The following is a 15,847-nucleotide window of genomic DNA, read 5'->3' as shown; positions in this document are numbered from 1 at the left end:
TTTAAAACCTTCCACAATCTGTCCCCTACCTGTTTCCTTATGCTAATTACTTCCCTTTATATGCTCAACATTAGGAATGCCAAACACTCCAAACTACAACTAGAACCAGATTAAAATGTAATTAAGAAATATTTACCAAGTGAAATAAAAATACAACAAAACATAATTAATGTTACATTTTAAAACTAAGCTAATATGCTAGAATCTTTATGTTCAAGTTAGTGGCCCCCTCCCCACCCTTTTTTTTTTTTTTTTTTTTTTTGGATTTGATCCCAAGACCAGGCTGAAGTACTTTCTGTCTCCTACAAATGCCATTTCAACTTCTGGCTTTGTGACTTTTTATAGATTGTCTCCTTGTGTGGAATGTTTTCCCTTCTCAACTTTGGCTCTCAGATTCCTTGCCTAAAGCTCCACAAACTATTTGAAGTCCTTTCTCTTTACTTTTATACTTTGTATACATTTTGTATTTGTCAGGGGCTATATTGTTTCCTCCTAGTAGAATGTAAGTTCCTTAAAGGGAGGGAAAGGGACAAGAAGTTGTTTTTTATATCCCCTCACATAGTACTAAGGCATAGGAAAACAAACAAACAAACAAACAAACAAACAAAAAAAACCATGGAGTTATTGGCTGCTTTGGGAACAAAGAACTTTTTAAATAATTGTGATTTTAAGTCACTGCAGTATATTTTTAAGATGATTTTGTTGACATGAGCATTATAGGATCATTGCTTTTTAGACATGTTTTAAATTTTGATATAAAATATAGAAAGGTTTCCCAGTTTCCAATGTATATGAAAAAGAAAGAATAATCATACTTGTGATCTACCAGAAGTATCACAGAGGAAATTCAGGTTGATCTAGAGTTACTGTGGGACTAAAAATAAAATACTGGGATTGCCTGAGAAAATAGTATTCTAAATGCATCTGTCTTGAAATCTTTCCAGTGAATCAAGGTGGAGAATGAACTCTTCTCATGAACTGGAAATGTCAGGGACAATATTTCCTCCTTTGCTAAAGATTGAGAATTGTAATGAAGTGTGTAATGTTCCCCCATGTATTTATTTAAATGTAAGGATCTCATTATGAGAGTTCTCTGAACAATACAATGAGATTACAAACTGATGAAACTATTTGCAACTTTGATTCTATCAAATTAATATTCTATCAATTGGTAATTAGACAGATGACAGAGTATTTATTAAGCACTTGCAGTGTTCCAGGCACTATGTGAAGTGCTGGGAATACAAATACAACAATAACAACAATAGGAGCCAACAAAAATATAATCCCTGCTCTCAAAACAACACATAAAGGGAAATTGGAGAGTGATGGTATTGGGAGGGAGGAAAAAGGACAAGAAGTTGATAAGGAAAGCAGAGCAGATTGTAGTTAGTTCAGCTGGAAGTGGAGTAGTCTAAATTCTCCTTAAGAGATGACAATCCCAGACAGGGGACTCCTCAATCTGGAGAGCAGGTATAAGCTTTTGTCAATCATTTGGGGCTAACTTGTTTGACTTAGTGCTATGATTTCATGAAGGATCTTAAAAAAGGAAACTGACTTAACTATTGGGTTCTTTTTACTCTTTTTTTGCCTTTTCACAAAACAGAAGAGATTGTAGTAGAGCTAAGAGAAGACCTGAGGCCCTGGGGAGGGGGATTCCTCTGTGGGAGCCAATAATGGCTGTTTTATAGCAAAAATACTTGGATATTGCACATGCTGTCATTCATGTAATCTGAGAAGTTCCCAACCTTCTGTACTCAATTTTATAAAGGCATCTAAGTCATGACAGGTGTGCCTGTTGAGCATCTATCTCTTGAGAACATTGTGAATGTGTTCTTCCCTTTTTCTTTCCCCTATCTTTCATCCATAACAGCATATGATTGAAGAAATGACTTGGGAGAGGGAACAAAAGATCATAACTTTGATCCTTTTTCTTACTGGGTGTTATTTGGACAAGACAGATTTAGTGGGAAAATGGACCATTAAATCCTATATCAGCACTAAAGATAACAGTGAATGTATAGTCTTTATTCCACCCATGAAAATACAAAAACAATACAAAGGATTCACAGTAGCATATAAAAAGTTGATATGATTCCCCTTTGCAGTGAACCCCTACCTTTCCAGACTCAATACTAATCTGTGATTTGGACTTACTTTGGAAGGGAAATAAACTTGGAATTTCTTGGGAGGATGACCTCAAATATTTCAGTGGTCACCTAGAGATTGATATAAACTGGTATCCAGTTTAAGGTGGCACCATGAAGACAGACATTCAAAAGAATTTTAGATGGTTACACAGGCTAGATAAGCAACCCCAAGCCTGGTGCTGTCCAGGGAATTCCTCTTATCTCTATAAGACTAAATTCTGGAATTCTCAGTCATGAGGTTGACAGAGACAATGTTGGAACTGGGGCTGCCCAGGAAATTCCCTCTTTTCTTTTTTCTTTTTTTAAAATAACTTTTTATTGACAGAATTCCCTCTTTTCTACAAAGGAGACTGATACTTAATAGCTCACTGTTTGGTCACATTTCTTATTTCTAAGGCTGAACATTTTTCAAGTTGAGAAATCATGCCATTGACTCCAAAGCTAAAATTAGAAACCCTACTTTTGAGCCTTATGAATAAAAGTACATGCAATCTTCATTTGTTTTTGACTCAAAGTCACCATAATCAACTCTTGAAGAAGAAATCTCTTAGAATCTGTTTGTTCTTAGCAAATCTTTTTTCTGTCCTCTAAAAAGATGAAAATGGCATACACGAAAAAGTCAGAAAATCGTTCATCATTTCTGTCCATTCTTTTTGGTAAGCCCTGAGTGAGACAAAACATTCATCTCCAATTTATCTACAATAATCCAAATCAACTAACTCATCCCCAATCATTTAAACTATAATAAAGTCATAAAGTAAAAAAAACTCTATTCTGTAAAGTCTGCAAAATAAAGTTGTAAATTGATCAAAGATCTTTTCTGGTCAGTCCCTTTAGAAGTCAATTTCTTGTGAGCCAAACATTGCTGCCAGTTAAATGCCTATAATTTTAGAACCTGAGAACCAAGCTGTAAAGTTTATGCATAGATTTGATGAAAACAAGAATTTATGCTTAATTTGATTTTGGAATTAACAACAAAGTGTCATTAACTTAGATATATGTTTATCCATTTATATCTGGCCTGGTTTATTTTGACTGAAGCAATTTAAAGGGGGAAAAATTCCTGAATGAATGAATGGCATAATATGACTACAGAGGAAATGTTCAACTGAGAATTTTTTTGCATATGTACTTATATATGCTGTTGTTGTTTTGTTCAGTTGTTTCAGTCATATGTGATTCTGTGACCTCATTTTGGGTTTTCTTGGCAAAGATACTAGAGTGATCTGCTATTCTCTTCTAGCTCATTTTACAGATATGGAATTGAGGCAAATAGGGTTAACAAATAAGTTAAGGTTTTTTCTAGGGTCAAACCAGTAAATGTCTGAAACTAAATTTGAACTCAAATCTGCTAATTATTAATGATCTTAGTTACTAAAATACACTTTTATATAATATGTATTTATGATCAGACCAGTTTAAGTTTTTTGCTTGTATTTGAAAGCAATCAATACTAATTTTAAAATTTATAACTCAAATTTTTTCTTTTGCTAATTCAGACTTTCTCCATTATTCTGAATTCATGACATTTTTACAATATTTCACTATGTGTTTTTCAGTAAGTTTATAATAAATTCAGAATAGTTTCTTAGTGGATACTAGTGATCATTTTAAAGTTGAGATTGAACTCTATCAATCATGTACTCCTATCTATAAATATTTGGATTTATATAAAGCTGCACTATGATTTTGTACTCATGAAATATTAGGAAAACTAGATTACATATTCAGAAAGAATAGCATTTTTGTGCTTATTTGGCTATGTTTGCAGATTTAATACTAGACTTTAAAAATTGTGACCTAAGTATGTATACAAGAACAAGTTAGAGAGGACTTTGGGAGTCTTGTTGTTTTACTGGCTATGAATCATGTTCAATGTTATTTTTTGCAAACCATAATTTCTAAATACTTAGTTATTCTTGTTGCTGAACTTGATATAGGACTATAAGTATTTCCTTTTATTTACAACTTTGAAATACTTAGTGTTGGTTTTTTTGAGGAGATTGGGTAGGGTTTTTTTAATTTGTTTGTTTTGGTTGGTTGACTAGTTGGTTTCATTAGACTATACCTACTGTTTCAGTAGAACAGAATCAGAGTGGATAATAATTTTTTTCTTCTTTTTTTAATATATTAACTAAATGCTCTGTTTCCATACTTGTGATCAGTAGGTGGAAGGATGGGAAGAAGATATACACTTTCTATGTTAATCCAAACTGGGCTCCAAGAATTGCTTTTACTCTGCCTTCAGGGCTTATAAACCTACCTTAAAGTCACTGGTATTTTATTGCTTTCAGGTAAATATACTTCCAGAAATACAGTATCAACTTGGCAGCAAGGAAGGATTATGCCAAATCATTAGAAGATTTCCAGGTAACCCTTCAATTTCCTTCATTGTGCATGAATGTTAAAAGATATTCTGGCATACTTAATAGAGTGCCTGAAGAAAACTTCTCTTTGAGATATTGGAGTCAAGAAGTTCAAATGAATAATGTCCAGAATTGCTTATTAAATTCTGCCACCAATCAGTACTACAACTACAAAACTCCCCTGGTCCAAGAGCATTCATTGATACTTACTAGAATAGTATCTATTCAATTTAATTCATCCCTTTACTTCTGATTTTGTTCTGTCCTAAGATTTAAAAATGACCTTGTTACTTAGCTACACAGAATAATATATTATATCTGTAAGTATTTTTTTTTATCTTATCCAACAATTCTCCTTTTTGGAATCTGAAGGGTTAATTCATATAATGGTTACTATATTTAGGGGAAAAGCAATGTTTAATCCTATGACATTACATCTTATATATTCATAATTATTTAAATAAATATATACATTCATAAACATATATACCAAATTATATACATATTTGTGTGTGTGTGTGTGTGTGTGTGTGTGTGTGTGTGTGTGTATGACTTAATATCTTAAGAAAAGAAATTGCCTTCTACTATTTCCAACAATGTTATGTGGACTAGTCAACATTGGGATTGGGGTAGAAGTAGGCACTGTGAATATCTGCCATTTTTCCTATTTCTCTCTGTCAATCAATTACCCCTTACCTCAATTTCTGAGTAAGTTCCAGGCCTATATTTCAATCTGAGTTCAAATCCCATTTCTGCTCTTTGCTATCGATGTAACCTCTTTAAAAGTCATTTGGCCTTAGTAGGCCTTAGTTTTCAAAATTTGTTTTCATTGTATGGAACTGGACTACATGGGCTCTGAAATTCCTATGATCTTATATAACATCTAGGTATTTGGGTTTATTTATAATGATCACTTCCCATATATGTCCTTGGTGATAAGCTTCTCTATTTATCTTTAAAAATATTAATTCTGATTAAAATATAATAAAAGTAAAAACATGTAGCATAAATATCAATGGTTTGATTCCATTTAATACCTAGATCTAGACTCTCCCCAAATTAGAACTCCTTTGTAGGCTGGTCTCTGTGCCCTCAAAATTATGTCTGTTCCCTATGTCTTAAATGAGTAGCCTTAGCCTGTGGTCACAGGCCAGTAAGGATCAATATCGGTTGACAATTATCCACAATCCCAATAAAACTGAAACAGAATATATGATTAACTCATAGCATTGTAGAAACTTGATTTACCTTTTCTGCTTATAGCTACATGAGCAAATAGAAAAAAAAAAAGGATGCTTCAAATATCTCAGCTGTCCTGTATCTCAATTCCCTCATATTTTGATGTTCTTCTTCTAATTCTTCTAATCTATTACCACAGTCAGTCGCTTTAAAGGGAAATTTGTAAGTTGTCTTGGACTATTGTTTCTACCTCAGTTAAATATGCAAATTGACTAAAGTGAATGTCACCCAAACTCCTTATCTCTTATCCCTAATGTATTGGAATCACAGATCCAGAAAAGATCCCATAAAATCTTCAGATTTAGATATTTAAAATGTAACATTTAACCATTACTCAAAAATAAGAGAAAAAGTTTTCCTAATCTTTCTTATTTTAACCCATTTAAATTCATTAAAGTCTTATTTTAATCCATTTAAAGTCATTAGTTTATTCAATGAACATTTATTAATTGCTTATTCTTTTTGCAGAACCCTATTCTTAAGTCTGTAGAAGATATAAAGTTTAGATAAAAGATGGCTCCTTGACATGTAAAGATTATTAGAATCTAAGTATTAGAGTTTAATGGAGGAATAATACTCAAATACTGATGACTTAATTCTATAATAAGTGCATTAGAAACTTTTAAATCAAAGTCTTATATGAATTTGGAGGTATATAAGATCACTTTCTTACCAAAGAGGTGGATCAAAGAAGGCTTCAGGGAGGAGGCTATATCTAAAGCAGTTTGTACAGGGTTGGCAAGAATTCAAAAGTCATAGAATGAGTGGAAAAGTCATTCAAAGCAGAAAATAGAAGTGAGCAATGGCATAGAGCCAAGAGAACACAAGGAATGGTAATGGATATAAAGGACTCTAAGTTTGTCTAGAGCAAGAGATTCTTAATCTTTTTTATGTCATAATCCTTTTTTAGAAATCTGGTGATTTTTACAATCAATATTTCAGATAAAGATATCATTTCTAAAATATATGAAGAACTTATTAAATTTATAAGAATATCTCATTCCCTAATTGATAAATAGTAGTCATGTGAAAAAATGTTCTAAATCACTATTGATTAGATAAATGCAAATTAAAACAGCTCCAAGATACCACCTCACACTTTTCAGATTGGCTAAAATGACAGGAAAGATAATGTAAATGCTGGAGGGTATGTGGGAAAACTAGAATACTAATGCATTATTGGTGAGGTTGTGAAATGATCCAACCATTCTGGAGAGCAATTTGAAACTATATCCAAAGGTTATTGAAGTGCATACCCTTTGACCCAACAGTGCCACTACTGGGTCTGTTTCCCAAGGAATTATAAAGAACTCATAAGTGCAAAATGTTTGTAGCAGTTCTTTTTGTGGTATCAAAGAATTTGAAAATGAGAAGATGCCCATCATTTTGGGAATGGCTGAATAAAGTTGTTTTATATGAAGGTAATGGAATACTATTATTCTATAAAAAATGATGAACAAATTGATTTTAGAAAGGCCTGGAAAGATTTACATGAACGGATACTGAGCTAAACAAGCAGAACCAGGAATATGTTGTACACAATAATAGCAAGAATGTGCAATGATAACTATGAAAAAATTTGGATCTTCTCAGTAGTTCAGTGATTCAAGACAATCCCAATAGACTTTTTTTTTTTTTTTTTTTTTTTTGCTAAGGCAATTGGGGTTAAGTGACTTGCCTAGGGTCACACAGCTAAGAAGTGTTAAGTATTTGAGGTAAGATTTGAATTCAGGTCCTCCTGACTTTAGGGCTGGTGCTCTATCCACTGCACCATCTAGCTGCTCTCCCAATAGACTTTGCGTGGAAAATGCCATCTATATTCAGAAAAAGAACTAAGGATATTAAATGCAATACATGGGATTTTAAAGGAAACCAAGTACTTTGAAATACAATTATCTATATTTATTTATACAAGTGCATGGTCTAGAGTCCAGACTATTTGGAGGAGAGAAGTAATATGAAATAAAGGCAGACAGATAGGGTATCATGAAATCCTTATATTGAGAAAAAGTTCTCTACAATTACTGAAATTAAATCTTGGAAACTTTAGATCTATTTTGAATTCAGTTGATTTTTGTTTATTTTTTTTTTGCAGAGTCAGGTACAATATCGAATTGTGAACTTCTGCATAATAATAACTTAACATCTAATCCTATAGGACTTCTTGGGAATATACCAAAACTAAAAACACAGTGGCATGTTATATTATAAAGATTATGTTCTTCAACATTCATGCATCAGTTTAAAAATAAAACAAAAATGAATGAGTACTCAGGTACAAATTGATGGTGCCTGCTTAAAACAATTATATATAGGCCCAGCTCTGTGATCCTTAACTCTTGAAAAAATATCCCTACTGACTCCATAGTTAGAGTGGTTTTATAATTACAAACTGTTACTGATTAAAAGGTGTGAGCTTAAAATTCCATTGAAGTTTATATTCAAAGCTATTAAAATAATTGATTCAATTACAATAATTTCAGTAAAAACTCGGGATAGTGGCAATTGTTGCTGTTGTTTTAAACCAGGGAGAAGTCTACATATTTGACCAAAATGTGTGGTTTTTCTTTGCTGATATTTATTTACATTATAGAGTAGGTGATTCAATGCAATAAATTCCTCTAACTACAAAAATGTTGTAGCAAAAGGAGTAGAAATTGAGATTTGATTCATAATCAGACATAGTTTACTGATTAAATAACAACAACAATAACAAAATTTTGTATGTTTTATCAGCTAGAAAAGATGAAAAGTTTTGGGCTAATGCCAAAAATCTTTATTTATTCTATTTGCATGGAGTAGATAGGATAATTTAATTTTGACAACATTGTCATAGATACATGAACATTTTGTGGGTTTTAATTACATGGACAAGAATTATATTTTATGGTATAGTCTTGAAAAGTATCTTAAATTGTTGTTTGTTGTTGTGTGTATACGTGTGTGTTTTAAATCTGGCTAGAAAATTAAGCAGCTTCTCTCTCATTATATTCTCAACCTTTTTTCCTTTTGCTTTTTCCTCATGAATACCCTTAAGTTCTAGAAATATATAGCTTTTTCCTTACTTTTTTCTCTTCTTTATCTGGTGTTTTGATTGTCCATTTATCTCTGTGATTTCTAAATTATTCTTACTGAATGGAATGGCCATCGTATGACATTTTTCTTCCTATCTTGTCATCTTCCTCCAGTTAAGAATAATTCTATTAGATATTTAATGTTAAGGGAGCATCCAGTAATCTTAAGCTTTGATTTAGGTTCTATAAATACCAATGTATATAATAGGCTATATATTTAAACATGGATGAAAGACATTTTTTCCCAATATAACATTTCTATAAATAAGGTATCCTCTTCCAGCTTAACAGTTAATAATGGACTAAAGACCACAAAAATACCTATTGCAAACAATAAGATTTTTACCCAGACTTCACAGAAAGCTACAACATTTTGATCTTTGTATTAATTCTCAAAAAGTGGGAGGAAAAAAAATAAGGAGACTTTATTTTGGAGGATTTTCTAAACTGAACTTTATAGGATGGGTTGGAATTCAAGAGACAAAGAGGGAGAGGGGAAATGATTCCAGTGCCTGAGAGGCCAAAGTGGTATGATTTGTCTTATCTTCATGTTCTTTTCTTCTTTGTAGTTCCTATATATTAAGAAATTTAGTGTATTGTAGTATCATGAGTAATGGAGATCACAATGCTGCAATTGGTACCCAGTGAAGGAGTTAAACAGAAGCTAGTGAGTCATATACATGCTAAATCTCAAATACTTTCCTCTTACATTGTTCCATCCCTGCAAGTAGAACAATCCCACCTTTAATAGTCTGAATTCTCTCTACCTACTCTTTCCCCCAACATACTATCCTTTCCACCACAGTCTCCTCAAGAGGTTTGCCCTTCCTGGACTGCTAACTAAAAATGCCTAATTATACTCCTTTGCATTTTTATGTTCTTTAAGAAAGAAGGAAGGAAAGAAAGAAGGAAGGAAGGAAAGAAGGAAGGAGGGAGAGAGGGAAATGGCCATTAAAACCCAACAAAAGAGATGGATTATTGTATAGCATAGAGCAACTATGCAAAATTTACATGTTAGAAAGATGAGAAGCAGTTTTTAACTGGTGTGAACTAATGTGAATGTGGGCCTGAAATAATCCTTTTGAAAGAAAGAAGAATATTTTCAATCTTATCTTAAATTAGTTGGAGAGAAAAAGTGAGCCATGGAGAAAAGACCTCTTATGGGAATGAAGAAGAAGGGAATAGTGCTATAGCTACTAAGGAACTAACAGAATTATCCTAACACCAAATATCCAGCCATCTATCCAACTTCTCATTGTTTTCCCCAGCTATATACATCATTTCCTCCAGAATCATTCATTGCTATTGCACATGAGTATCACTTTTATATATGAAGATGTGATAGATGGCAACCCTTTTAAATATAAGCTCATGTTGACATGTTACAAATTAGAACTCAATATTATTGCTACACATATGAGTGTCATTATGGGTTATGAGTAGGAAGCTCAAGTATAATATATAAGAAGAACAATGATAATAGCTCATAAGAAACCTACTTTATCCTACCTTATACCTCCTCATCCCTCACTCCCCAATAGATCATAAGCTCTTTGTGGACAAGGGCTTTGATATTATATATCTTGGCAGTTAGTCAGTCAGTCAGTCAATAAATTTTTATTTATCATTGTGTGCTATGCCCTGAGGAAAGAAAGTTAAAAGATAATTTAAAAAGAAAGGTAAAAAACAGTTTTCCAATCTAGCTCAGTGCTTTAAAGATAATAAATGCTTAATTAATGTTTTTTTTAATTACACTGAACTTATATAGCATGATAAGGTTTATAAGATGTTTTTCTCCTATAGAATAGGTAGCACTACTATTTCTTTTTATGATTAAGGAATATGATTTATTCCCTTTTTATAATTAGGAAATAAGGATTCAGGAAGTTTAGGAGACTTGCCCAGGCCTACCCAATTAGTAAGTGGCAGAACCTGTACCAGAACTGAGGTTTTCTGATTCCAAGCCCAGTGCCCTTTTCACAAGAACATTCTGTTTCTTACATTATTGTAAATCTATACCTAGTAGCAACATCTTAGTCCTAAAATGGTCCCTATTAACTAGAATTGGAACATCAACAGTAATAAACATCTTGCTCTATAATCCAGCCACACGAGTCCACATTATAGTGGTTCAGGGCCTAATAGAGCTCATGAAAATCTGAATTAGGTCTTAAATCTATTAAATATACTTTTTGTTTCTGTTGCCTTTTTATTGAATTGTCAGAAGATTTTGTTTATTTGAGGAATACTAATTATATTTATTTCAGAAAAAAAAATTGGGGTTTATTTAACCAACATTTTATGTGTGTGTGAAAGAGAGAGACAGAGACAGAGACAGAGACAAAGAAGGAGGAGATTAGGTTAGAAAGAATATCCAGAACATATTCAAGATGTCTAAGCAGCACAGAAAGAAGCACTACCAGTAAGAGCACCCTGTCCTTTTGCCTTTTTCTTTATCCCAGTTGCTTGATTTTGAAGACTTGGAAGTAAAAGTAATCAACAACTCAATTCTTTCTCTTGTGGAATACTACCAGGACTTAGCATTTGCCTTGCCACTGCTCAATAAGATCTTTCAGGTCTTATGCTATGTCCTGCCTCTATTTTCTAAAACTAAAACTAAAACAAAATGAACAAACAAACAAACAAAAAACAACAAAAGAGAATTCTTAGTTTCATTTCCTTAGTGGGAAATGGATAATGTCATGTATTTTTCTTTCTTGAATAGGATTTGTTTTTTAAATCCTCCAGCATTTTCATCTTACAAGGAAAAAGCAACAAGCTTTAGTTATTTACTATGTTATAGGCAATGTGCTAAATTCTGAGAATATAAATAGAAGTAAAAAAGAAAGATAATTCCTGTCCTCAAGGAGCTAACTCCTAATTAGCGAGTATTTCACATAAGAGAGCAGAAAAACTAGGAGAGGGCTGTAGGGCAAGGTACCTCATAAACAACAGGGCCATCTTGCTAAAATCCAAAGATTCAGAATCACAGAAGGCAAAGGAATGAAGCATTGCTGAACCTATTCTGCAAATGAATGCTCCTAGAAAGAACTCATCAATGAGAAAAGATGCTGGGAACATAGAAAGGGATGTACTAGGGAAAATAGACCACAGGTGCTGAAAGCAGTTCCAGCATGAGAAGGCATCTGAATCCATAGTACAGTACAGAAAATCCAAAGCAGCCAAGAAGTGAAAGGAAGCAAAAAATTTACCTACTTATGTAACCTAAAGAATTCTGAGCTTTGCAGCTACCCTTGTTATCCAATTAAGGCTTTTAGACCTTTCCGTGTTCCCTGAAGCTGATTCTTCCTTTATATTGTCTGCCTCTGCTGGAGAGCCATAACTATCTAGTTTTTCTATTTTTATACTTGAACTGTTCTTGGCATGTATAAAGTACTTTAAAATGTCTTTTTATTCATCCGTTACTCTCCTTATACTATAGTCCAGCCAAATTTCCCTTCTTGCCTTCAAGGGTCAGTTTAACCATCAAATTCTCTGTGAAACTTTGCCCTATTTCCCAGCTGCTAGTTCCTTCCTTTTTTATTTTTATTTTTATTATTTTGATGAAGCATTTGGGGTTAAGTGACTTTCCTGGGGTCACATGTTGTAATCTTTTTCTTCTCAAAAAGCAGCCAGGTGATAAAAGTTCAGATCTTTTATTATCTTCAATATAGCCCGGTTAGCTTAGAGGCCTATCTCTCTGCTTGGTTCCAAGAGCTCTCTCCAAATGTCACCAAATCCAAAGGTCTGGTCCTACAGCCTCTGCCTCAGCTTTCTTCAGCCTCCAGCCAGCTCCAGTCTTCATGTCATTCCGGTGAAATCTCGACTTGTAGCGTCTTCCTCTCTCGAACTCTCCGACTGGCCCATTGGCCTATTTATGCTCCTTCCAGAGAGAGGGATTATGGGTAGTTCTACTTAGTACCTTGTTTCAGGTTCTGCCCAAAACATCTTCTTGTAAGATTAGATCAACTCTAATTACTTAGCAGTTAGTAAGGATTCCAACATCTCCCCCTTTCTTTTGTTTTAAAACATAGGGGTTTCTGAGGGGATACACATAAATCCATCAATATGGGCCAGAACTTTGTAACAGATAAACATGGTATACATAAATCCATCAATATGGGAGGCATTATACATAATTTACATAAGTACATAGCAATATAACACAGGCTAGTAGTAATGTAACAACATGAATCAACCTAAAAATTTACACATGTCCATAAGTCCTAGAAACAGTCCAATAGGATTCCATTGTCCATTAGTTCATGTGCCAGGAATCCAATAGTTCCTGTAAGCCCTGAAGTACTGCAAAAGTCTCATCAACAATTTTTCATCTCAGGGAACCCAATGATTCTTGCTGGTTTTTCAAGAAGTAAAACAGTTCCCATCTTAGCTGAAATTCTACTTTAACTCTTTTAACAAAATTTCTTTGTTGTACTCACTCTAATTTCTGGGTTGAAGAGTCTTTTCCACTGGATCAGGATTGGAGCTTTTCCACTGAAATCCACTGAGGGGTCTGTTTGCCCCACGTTGGGCGCCAAAATGTTGTAATCTTTTTCTTCTCAAAACGCAGCCAGGTGATAAAAGTTCAGATCTTTTATTATCTTCAATATAGCCCAGTTAGCTTAGAGGCCTATCTCTCTGCTTGGTTCCAAGAGCTCTCTCCAAATGTCACCAAATCCAAAGGTCTGGTCCTACAGCCTCTGCCTCTGCTTTCTTCAGCCTCCAGCCAGCTCCAGTCTTCATGTCATTCCGGTGAAATCTCGACTTGTAGCGTCTTCCTCTCTCGAACTCTCCGACTGGCCCATTGGCCTATTTATGCTCCTTCCAGAGAGAGGGATTATGGGTAGTTCTACTTAGTACCTTGTTTCAGGTTCTGCCCAAAACATCTTCTTGTAAGATTAGATCAACTCTAATTACTTAGCAGTTAGTAAGGATTCCAACAGTCACATAACTAGTATGTGTTAAGTGTTTGAGGCCGAATTTGAACTGAGGTCCTCCTGACTCCAGGACCAGTGCTATATCTACTACACTATTTAACTGCTCCTGCTGGTACTATTTTGTATTTATTTCGTGCAATTTTTGCTTCTGGCCAAATGTTAAGAGCAGCAGATGTTTCTTTTTTACTTTTGTTTCCACAATTTATGTCACATGGTAAATGCTTAATAATTGATTAATAACTATTTGATTAATAAATGCTTAATAATCAGTTAATAATATAATCATCAAAGAAACATATAAGCAGAAAAAGATGGGCTGCTCATGTGGAGAGAACAAAGCATAAGCAGTGGTGAGCTTGTAAGTTCTATTATTTTTCTCATTATCGTAAGAGAAAGTGAGGAAGGTCCCCTGCATGGTGAGTGGACTTCTTCTGGTGAATTTATGGAAGGATGTAAACTGGAGTCTCATAGGATGAGTTGGCATTGAGGAGATTGAAGAGTTCTCAAATTGAGGAAGTCACAGAATCATTTGAGTACTGGTTTGATCTCTCTCCAGAAGAAAACACAAGAAATTAGCACCATATAAACTATAAAGAACCTTTGATTTGGTATTCAGATCTAAAATACACTTGATGGTATGCTTAAAGGTTTATTTTTATCTTGTCATTAATTTCATTAACATCTGAAAAAAGTTTTCTAATCTTGCTGCTAGCTGTTGATTTCCTGTGAAACAAACATTTTGTTCTTGTTTTTATTCTACTGAGGACTTTAGGAAAATCAGGAATGATGAAAGAAACTTACAAAGTTTCTCCTTTCCATGTTTGGAAGATTGAAACACGAGGGAGATGTTTGCCTTGGATAGATCAGTATCTTTTTTTTTTTTTTTCTTCTTTTTTAATGTAGTGTATCCCCATCGAAGTAATTCTAGTTAGGACTGTGCCAACTTTGGGGTTATAACTCATTCTTTCCAGCAGTTTGAGCTTGGCTCTTGAAGTTAGCTTTCAAATGCCCTTTAAATATATACATGCAGTAAGTCCCAGAGAAAAAGTGTTTTGGAAAAATTTTAAAACATCCAGCTACCCTTTTTATTTTTTTCTTTTTGTTAAGTAACATGAGAGGTTATATTGGAAGAAAAAAGTCCAGATGTTCTTGAGTGTTTTTTTTTTCCAATTTAAACAAGCTTACTTTAAGGCCCATATACATTACTATTTTGTAAGGAGGAATATGACTAAAATAATAATTGATTTAATAGATAAGGAAAATGGTGTCCTGGGAGATTAGAAAAACTTGGCCCAATGTCACACAAGTACTAAATGGAAAGAAAGTATTGAGCCCAGTTCTTATGATTCCAAATCCAGTGCTTTGATGCTAAACCAAAATGTAAAAATTTTAAAGTTATTAGGTACAGATTTCTATGTGTTGGTTTCTAGCTATGGCTAGAGAAACCATAGACTTTTCTTTCTGAAAGCTAAAAAGTCTTATTTAGCATATGATCTCAGTAAAGTTCAGAAAATTCAATGGCCCAGAGATAATTTTAATAGTACTGTGGAATCTCTCAGCTCAATTCCATTTTAGGGTGCTTTTACCCTTTTATATATTTATTTCTTCTCTTCTGGCTTGGAAAACAGTGTACTCTCTTAAAGTGGAATGAAAGAAATGAGAGATTAATTTTGCTAAAGAAAATAATTCAGTTGACTTACTTCATAAACAACAGACATAGGCAGCATTCCAAAGAACATTTATCATTTGACATGACCTCCTTCCTGTCTGACCCAGCACTTTTAAAAGATGTTAGGGTTAGAAGGGACATTAGTTAGAGATCATCTACTCTAAACTCAAGCAAGTCAGTTTTCTTCTTAGTTTCCTTATCTGCAAAAGGAAGGCCCTGGACTAGATTTTCTATAAGATTTCATTTAGTTTAGGCTATAGATTTTTTTTTTTAATAGACAAAATGAAACTTTTTTTTTTTTTTAACATATGAGGAAACTGAAGGAAGACATATAGATCTAGAAATGAAACCTAAGTCTTCTAACCCCTAGTGATGAGATTTGTATCCCCTCAATTCCCGATGGTGATGA

The 15,847-nt window shown here is 33.6% G+C and overlaps 1 protein-coding gene across 2 annotated transcripts in view; it reads left to right on the top strand.

The window, feature by feature from the left end:
• Positions 1-15,847, top strand: part of CPED1 (cadherin like and PC-esterase domain containing 1) — a 394,281-nt gene that overhangs the window by 90,645 nt on the left and 287,789 nt on the right. For both annotated transcript variants that reach the window (XR_007954317.1, XM_052001238.1), the window contains exon 5: positions 4,445-4,520. Coding sequence is in view for 1 of the 2 variants with exons in the window: in XM_052001238.1 (XP_051857198.1) it covers positions 4,445-4,520 (76 nt within the window). In the remaining variant the exon portion in view is untranslated. The remainder of the gene's footprint in view (positions 1-4,444; positions 4,521-15,847) is intronic.

This window comes from Antechinus flavipes, chromosome 5 (assembly GCF_016432865.1).
Source record: "Antechinus flavipes isolate AdamAnt ecotype Samford, QLD, Australia chromosome 5, AdamAnt_v2, whole genome shotgun sequence".
Taxonomy (NCBI): domain Eukaryota; kingdom Metazoa; phylum Chordata; class Mammalia; order Dasyuromorphia; family Dasyuridae; genus Antechinus; species Antechinus flavipes.
This window is presented reverse-complemented; position numbering and strand designations above follow the sequence as displayed.